The 8,963-nt window shown below is 39.2% G+C and overlaps 1 protein-coding gene across 2 annotated transcripts; it reads right to left on the bottom strand.

The window, feature by feature from the left end:
• Nucleotides 1-8,590, bottom strand: LOC5516567 (contactin-associated protein like 5-4). 2 transcript variants are annotated; one of them, XM_001636641.3, is made up of 6 exons: nucleotides 8,439-8,590; nucleotides 7,122-7,364; nucleotides 5,996-6,110; nucleotides 5,427-5,615; nucleotides 5,018-5,193; nucleotides 1-871 (listed from the first exon to the last, which is right to left on the bottom strand). In XM_001636641.3, the coding sequence occupies exons 2-6, from the start codon at nucleotides 7,245-7,247 to the stop codon at nucleotides 722-724; spliced, it is 756 nt and encodes a 251-aa protein (XP_001636691.3). In that variant the 5' UTR covers nucleotides 7,248-7,364; nucleotides 8,439-8,590; the 3' UTR covers nucleotides 1-721. The 2 variants fall into 2 exon arrangements, with proteins under 2 accessions (XP_001636691.3, XP_032242371.2); XM_032386480.2 differs by having other exon boundaries at nucleotides 5,018-5,166; nucleotides 8,439-8,589.
• Nucleotides 8,591-8,963: the final 373 nt, after the last annotated feature.

Here is an 8,963-nt window from a genome sequence, read left to right on the forward strand (position 1 = left end):
TTCAAGTTCAACTGATTTTATTTATTGACACAACTTTTATTATAACAAATGACCTGTTCTTTCGCGTGCGTGGCGGTAGCCGGACAGCAGCTAAAAGATCCAAAAAGAGGGAAAAAGAAGTGATTGTCTGAGAGCTACGATCTCAAGATTCATAAGAGTTGGACATGTGGTTAATATTTATAATGGTGATTATGATAAGAATAGTAATAAACTTTGTAAATAAGTACGATTGTCGAAATTATGAAATTTTAAAACAAGCTCTATTGGTTTGTGAACATATAAGCCCAGGCAGATGAAGTTATTTTATGGGAATTAGAAAAAAATACATAGTCTTGTTAAGAATGGCTTCATTCATGGGATATGGTTGCAGGATTCGTGAATGATCTAAAGAGATGAATATACATTATGCTTGGATTTTGCTGACCAAAAAACCCTGAATTGCGTTACCGTTACGTCACGATGACAAGCGTTACCTATATTTATAGAGGGTTACATTATATCCGTGAAAGTTTTCCAACTAACGGCCCTCAAACGTCAAGATAACAATTGCGTTACCGTTACTTCATGATTACAAATGCGTTATTGTTACCTCACAATGATTGCGTTACTGCTACGTCAAGGTGACAGACAAGCTTATTGCGGTATTAGAAATCAGGGACTGCAGATCTGTGTGTTTGAAATACGGGGGGGGACCCAAATCTAAGTCATATTTAAAGTTGAACTACACGCAGCTAGCAGATCCATACAGCTCCACCCTCATTACAATGGCACCGTTCCAAGTCTTCACCATGAACCGGACGTAACGTGTGACGAGTCGCTCGGCCAATGTGTGTGTAACTATGCCATCCGAGTTGGAATTTCCAGGAAAAATCTGCCAAAAGAAACAAAATTATCACATTTTTTTAATTTCTTTATTCTTAGGGTCCTACAGAAATGCTGGGTCTTGCAAAAATAGATAAATAAACAAACAAACAAACAAGTAAATAAAATTAGTAAACGGTGTGCTCACAAGTGCTTGCCAAGGACCATTCGGTGGCCCTAGCCGTCTATGTGTAGCTATCCCAGTATTCTATCAATAGCTATCCCAGTATTCTCTTAGTAGCTATCCCAGTATTCTATTAGAAGCTATCCCAGTACTCTCTTAGTAGCTATCTCAGTATTCTCTTAGTAGCTATCTCAGTATTCTCTTAGTAGCTATCCCAGTATTCTCTTAGTAGCTATCCCAGTATTCTCTTAGTAGCTATCTCTGAATTCTCTTAGTAGCTATCCCAGTATTCTCTTAGTAGCTATCTCTGTATTCTCTTAGTAGCTATCTCTGTATTCTCTTAGTAGCTATTTCTGTATTCTGTTAGTAGCTATCCCAGTATTCTGTTAGTAACTATCCCAGTATTCTCTTAGTAGCTATCCCAGTATTCTCTTAGTAGCTATCCCAGTATTCTATTAGTAGCTATCCCAGTATTCTCTTAGTAGCTATCCCAGTATTCTGTTAGTAGCTATCCCAGTATTCTGTTAGTAGCTATCCCAGTATTCTCTTAGTAGCTATCCCAGTATTCTCTTAGTAGCTATCCGAGTATTCTCTTAGTAGCTATCCCAGTATTCTTTTAGTAGCTATCCCAGTATTCTCTTAGTAGCTATCTCAGTATTCTCTTAGTAGCTATCTCAGTATTCTCTTAGTAGCTATCTCAGTATTCTCTTAGTAGCTATCCAGTATTCTCTTAGTAGCTATCCCAGTATTCTCTTAGTAGCTATCCCAGTACTCTCTTAGTAGCTATCCCAGTACTCTCTTAGTAGCTATCCCTGTATTCTCTTAGTAGCTATCCCTGTATTCTCTTAGTAGCTATCCCAGTATTCTCTTAGTAGCTATCCCAGTATTCTCTTAGTAGCTATCCCAGTATTCTCTTAGTAGCTATCCCAGTATTCTCTTAGTAGCTATCCCAGTATTCTCTTAATAGCTATCCCAGTATTCTCTTAGTAGCTATCCCAGTATTCTCTTAGTAGCTATCCCAGTATTCTCTTAGTAGCTATCCCAGTATTCTCTTAGTAGCTATCCCAGTATTCTCTTAGTAGCTATCTCTGTATTCCCTTAGTAGCTATCTCTGTATTCCCTTAGTAGCTATCTCTGTATTCTCTTAGTAGCTATCCCAGTATTCTCTTAGTAGCTATCCCAGTATTCTCTTAGTAGCTATCCCAGTATTCTCTTAGTAGCTATCCCAGTACTCTCTTAGTAGCTATCCCAGTATTCCCTTAGTAGCTATCCCAGTATTCCCTTAGTAGCTGTCTCTGTATTCTCTTAGTAGCTACCCCAGTATTCTCTTAGTAGCTATCTCTGTATTCTATTAGTAGCTATCCCAGTATTCTATTAGTAGCTATCCCAGTATTCCCTTAGTAGCTATCCCAGTATTCCCTTAGTAGCTGTCTCTGTATTCTCTTAGTAGCTACCCCAGTATTCTCTTAGTAGCTATCTCTGTATTCTATTAGTAGCTATCCCAGTATTCTATTAGTAGCTATCCCAGTATTCTATTAGTAGCTATCCCAGTATTCTCTTAGTAGCTATCTCAGTATTCTCTTAGTAGCTATCTCAGTATTCTCTTAGTAGGTATCCCAGTATTCTATTAGTAGCTATCCCAGTATTCTCTTAGTAGCTATCTCTGTATTCTGTTAGTAGCTATACCAGTATTCTCTTAGTAGCTATACCAGTATTCTCTTAGTAGCTATCCCAGTATTCTGTTAGTAGCTATCTCTGTATTCTGTTAGTAGCTATCCCAGTATTCTGTTAGTAGCTATCCAAGTATTCTGTTAGTAGCTATCCCAGTATTCTCTTAGTAGCTATCCCAGTATTCTTTTAGTAGCTATCCCAGTATTCTCTTAGTAGCTATCCCAGTATTCTCTTAGTAGCTATCCCAGTATTCTATTAGTAGCTATCCCAGTATTTTCTTAGTAGCTATCCCAGTATTCTCTTAGTAGCTATCCAGTATTCTCTTAGTAGCTATCACATTATTCTCTTAGTAGCTATCACATTATTCTCTTAGTAGCTATCCCAGTATTCTCTTAGTAGCTATCTCTGTATTCTCTTAGTAGCTATCCCAGTATTCTCTTAGTAGCTATCTCAGTATTCTCTTAGTAGCTATCTCAGTATTCTATTAGTAGCTATCTCAGTATTCTATTAGTAGCTATATCAGTGTTCTATTAGTAGCTATCCCAGTATTCTCTTAGTAGCTATCCCAGTATTCTCTTAGTAGCTATCCCAGTATTCTCTTAATAGCTATTTCTGTATTCTCTTATTTGCTATCCCAGTATTTTCTTAGTAGCTATCACATTATTCTCTTAGTAGCTATCACATTATTCTCTTAGTAGCTATCACATTATTCTCTTAGTAGCTATCACATTATTCTCTTAGTAGCTATCCCAGTATTCTCTTAGTAGCTATCTCTGTATTCTCTTAGTAGCTATCCCAGTATTCTCTTAGTAGCTATCTCAGTATTCTCTTAGTAGCTATCTCAGTATTCTATTAGTAGCTATCTCAGTATTCTATTAGTAGCTATATCAGTGTTCTATTAGTAGCTATCCCAGTATTCTCTTAGTAGCTATCCCAGTATTCTCTTAGTAGCTATCCCAGTATTCTCTTAATAGCTATTTCTGTATTCTCTTATTTGCTATCCCAGTATTCTCTTAGTAGCTATCCCAGTACTCTCTTAGTAGCTATCCCAGTATTCTCTTAGTAGCTATCCCAGTATTCTCTTATTAGCTATCTCTGTATTCTCTTAGTAGCTATCCCAGTATTCTCTTAGAAGCTATCCCAGTATTCTTTTAGTAGCTATCCCAGTATTCTCCTAGTAGCTATCCCAGTATTCTCTTAGTAGCTATCACTGTATTCTGTTAGTAGCTATCCCAGTATTCTCTTAGTAGCTATCCGAGTATTCTCTTAGTAGCTATCCGAGTATTCTCTTAGTAGCTATCCCAGTATTCTCTTAGTAGCTATCCCAGTATTCTCTTAGTAGCTATCCCAGTATTCTCCTAGTAGCTATCCCAGTATTCTCTTAGTAGCTATCACTGTATTCTGTTAGTAGCTATCCCAGTATTCTCTTAGTAGCTATCCGAGTATTCTCTTAGTAGCTATCCGAGTATTCTCTTAGTAGCTATCCCAGTATTCTCTTAGTAGCTATCCCAGTATTCTCTTAGTAGCTATCCCAGTATTCTCTTAGTAGCTATCTCTGTATTCTCTTAGTAGCTATCTCTGTATTCTCTTAGTAGCTATCCCAGTATTCTATTAGTAGCTATCCCAGTATTCTATTAGTAGCTATCCCAGTATTCTCTTAGTAGCTATCTCAGTATTCTCTTAGTAGCTATCTCTGTATTCTCTTAGTAGCTATCCCAGTATTCTCTTAGTAACTATCTCTGTATTCTCTTAGTAACTATCTCTGTATTCTCTTAGTAGCTATACCAGTATTCTCTTAGTAGCTATCCCAGTATTCTGTTAGTAGCTATTTCTGTATTCTGTTAGTAGCTATCCCAGTATTCTGTTAGTAGCTATCCCTAGTATTCTCTTAGTAGCTATCCCAGTATTCTCTTAGTAGCTATCCCAGTATTCTTTTAGTAGCTATCCCAGTATTCTTTTAGTAGCTATCCCAGTATTCTCTTAGTAGCTATCCCAGTATTCTCTTAGTAGCTATCCCAGTATTCTCTTAGTAGCTATCTCTGTATTCTCTTAGTAGCTATCTCAGTATTCTCTTAGTAGCTATCCCAGTATTCTCTTAGTAGCTATCTCTGTATTCTCTTAGTAGCTATCACATTATTCTCTTAGTAGCTATCTCAGTATTCTCATTGTAGCTTATCCCAGTATTCTCTTAGTAGCTATCCCAGTATTCTCTTAGTAGCTTATCCCAGTATTCTCTTAGTAGCTATCCCAGTATTCTCTTAGTAGCTATCCGAGTATTCTCTTAGTAGCTATCCCAGTATTCTTTTAGTAGCTATCCCAGTATTCTCTTAGTAGCTATCCCAATTAGTGGCTATATCATACCTTCACAGCTCCGTTCTCTTTGTAGCTTTCCCAGTTTGTTCCATCCAAGCTGTAGTCCAATCCGTATGAGGTCACAAATTGCTTTGTAATTTGCGAGGGGTCACCAGCACGGCCTTGGGTTGCCACCTTTCTGATGAGTGTCAAGTTGCCTAGACCAGATTGAAGCCCTGAGAAGCCTGTTTTAATTGATTTACCATGGCATTTTTTCATGAGGTTGAAAAATAATTCATACCGCACCATCAACAGGGGCGGGTCTAGGTGTTGGAGTGCCCCCCCCCCCCCTATTACCAGATATTTGGCTTAAAATAACAAGAAACAATGAAATCCGCATTATTACAACGAATCCCCCCCTCCTATTTCTTGTAACCCCTGCTTTGGCCCCATCTTTTTTGGAGGGCTGGCTGTTTACCTAGGTCGACCTGAAGGAACTGGTTCACTCGGAATGGAGATGCAGAGTGCCAGCCCCCTATACACTTGTCGTCCCAACCGCGCCGAAGCCTTCCACATGGAGGAGAAAGCTTAGAGTTCCAGGAAGAGCTAGCGGCCAGACTGGAGTCAGGAATTCGGTAGTCACTCATACCCAAAGGAGTGTCACACCCTAAAACATTAATATGTTACGTAACACTACCATGGTTACCGTCACGCGCTGTGTCTGATTATTTTCACGCAGTGTGTTATCATGATTGGGGCGTCATTCATTCAATAAGGGTCCACTATAAATGTGAGTGTGGATGGGGGGGGGGGGGGGCAGTATTAACGAGCATTCCCAAAATGTAAGAAGTGAATGGAAAAAACGAGAAAAATGGGACCATGTCGTTGGCTACTTTTTTGCGACAAAAGGAGGTAACGTGCACGTGCACCTTACGCCAGTAGTGAGGAATTCATACTGTGGAATTCCTTTATCGATGATGGATTTCCCTAGGGATTCCAGCCCGGATAAGGTTATAAAATCGTTGTTTCATAACTCTGGTTACTCACGGATTTCGCAACGCCTTCCGGCGTAATCCGGGGAGCAGACACATTGTTGACTTTGCTCATCGGGGATACCAACACAGAACAAATAGGTGTTTTGACAGAGCACAGGCTTAGCACACTGCAAAATACAAAAGAAAACGTAAATTTTGTATCATCCACTTGATCGCAGGCGCGTACCCAGAATTGAGGCCATGTTTACACTGTACCGGACGAATTTTCAACCGCTCAATAATTCATACGGTTACGCGTACCGTTTACACGGGACAACCCCAACCTTACGAAAAAGGAAACGGCTAACCGTACGAAAATTCGTACGGCAAATTGAGGACGAATTTTCGACCGGATGAATTATCGAACCGCCTTGAACCATGTCAACACCACACCCGGACATATTTTCGTACGCTACCTAAGATTTTTGGCGATGTGGCATAGCTGCCTGGCTGCTCAGTAGATAAACAACCTCGGTGGAGGCCGTTATTTTCGAGTAAGTACGCAGCTGCTTTGTCTCCTATCATCTTTATTCTACAAAGGAGTTCTTTTGTCTCTATTCTTCTCGTTCTTTGTGTCGAGGTGCGGATATTGTTCATTTGCCCAATCAAATTGCAGTGTAAGAGCTGCGTACTGACCCTTATTTTCATCTCAAAATGTAACTAATACTGCTTGGAATGCTACCAAATGTTGTTGCAATGATGAGCAACATTATCGTGTCGCTTGTTGCAGAGATTGTGGCTTATTATCAGGCCAATAAACGACGGATTTTGCAGGCAGTTTTCATGCAACAACACCGAAAAACACCGCGGTAAAAAAGAAGAAAGAAACAAAAAATATTTTGGGTAAGACATGGTAGGGTTTTTCTTTGGTGTCGATTAGTGGGAAAACTTTGCTTTGTTTGGAGAAACCGCTGACAAAATGTGAAGTTGGTCCGGTTCCACTGGCACCGTGTAAACGGTGCGAAAAATTCGTACGGTTCCGACTAAACACCACGTACGGTACGAATTATTGAGCGGATGAAAATTCGTCCGGTACGGTGTAAACATAGCCTAAGATTCACTATAGTAATTTCCTATAAGCAGCTTTGCTTGGCCTCCTCATTTTTGCCTTAACTTTTTTTAAAATATTTTCTTCTTACCTCGACAGCTCGCATGGACCAGTCCACCTTCGCCGCCATTCTCACGTGATCTGTGCCCCTGTTAAGCAGTTGACAGGTGCGATTGGCCACGTGATAATTAATCATTCTGCAATTGTGTAGCAGCATACTGGCAATTAGGTTCGTTTGTCGTGGTAACGGTGCTTATGACGTTTGCCCCAGACAGTAAATGGCCTGGGATAGACTTACTGAACGAACGTCGTAAGGGCTCGCACTGTAGCGTGACTAGGGATAAATGTACATAGTGTCACATTATACGTCACGAAATAGCAGCCTTTGTGCTGGGGTTGTTAAAAGACTTTTTACCCGATCATATTTTCTCTCAATAATTCCGAGATGCTTTTAGCGAAGGATCGCTCGGTTTGAAAAAAAAAATTCTAGAGATTTTGGCTCACTTTATTTTTATTTGTTCCAATTTCATTACCAACCAGTCCATTCATCCAATTATTTTCGGTTTCTTTTCAATATCAGTAAATCGTTTAAACTTAAAAGGGCTCACTATTTCTTTTAATTATATGGTGGTGATTATAGAAAGAAATTCGCAAATGACGGTAGTATGGCTTTCAGCGTACTATCTTTCAGGAGCGAGAGTGGACCAATCACGTTAACATTGTGCACCTTGCCGCTGGCACAAAGGTAGTGGGCTCTGGTAACAAGATTGAAAGTGGCTGGTAATCCGGGATTGGGCAACAAAATACTGGATTTACCCCTTTCTCCTTAAGAACGCTGTTATAAAATTAAATAGGTGCACTGTCCAAACAGCTGGAACAATATGCTATACTATTTGCATTTTAATTAACAACACTAACTGTGCCTGAACAGTTGTTTCTTTCTAATTGGCATCGAAGGTATGATAAAAATGTTGCTAAAATTGTGTTTGCAAGGTGCAGTTGCATTCTAGAATATCATCTATTCGGGATGTGTTTTTCAAAATGTTACAATTAATAGTTTCTGGACCAAACGGGTGTTGGTCAGCCATTCCTTCTTTTTCAGTTTTGCGAGACAAAGAATATTTTTGTTCCGATACACCGAAGACGCCTAACCATAGCTTTTTGAGAAAAATAAAACAAAGAGGAATGTTCAAATAAAAATAAATACTCAAATTATTATTTTCTCTACGTTAATGTAAACCTTTCCTTTTTTTCTCATCACACAGTACTAAATTTGTATCATTTTCATTCAGATTTCCAAACTTTGACGGATCTCAAAGAAATTACGAAATGAGAAAACATTGCTAAAACATACAATGTTAAAGGACAAAGTTAGATAAATTCTATGGTACATGATTCTGCTTCTTACCTACAAGTTGAAGTTGTATAGTGAAATAACCAAGGAGCGTCCCAACGTCCATCTCTTCTTGACAAATGATAAGCTTTAGAGAAACAAGAAGGAATGTTAATCTCTAAATGGGTTTACCGACAAAGCGACAAGCGGCCAATCCTGAGAAAGAGAATAAAGTTTACATATTTATTTTTGTCACTATTAATGTTGTGTTTATAGTGCAACATGCGCTCCCGTAGTTACCTTGATCTGTTGATTGTTTTGTAAAGGCAATGCGGTTCAAGAACGTGATTGAAACGAACGTTAGCCAATCAGCGAGGCCAAAAAAATGCTTGTTTATTAAAATGACCTGATCATCTCGCGCATGCGTGGTGGGTTTTTTGTGAAGTCTGCCATTCGCCCTGATCCTTTCGTCAGGCCACCCTACCCGAATATAAACCTGGTCTCGTGCGTGCTCCGAAGATCTGTTACCGAATTTTCACAAACAAAAACACAGGTTTTCAAAACGCTATATGAAGGCACGCAAAGGATATTCTAAAAAAA

This window comes from Nematostella vectensis, chromosome 4 (genome assembly GCF_932526225.1).
Source record: "Nematostella vectensis chromosome 4, jaNemVect1.1, whole genome shotgun sequence".
NCBI lineage: Eukaryota > Metazoa > Cnidaria > Anthozoa > Actiniaria > Edwardsiidae > Nematostella > Nematostella vectensis.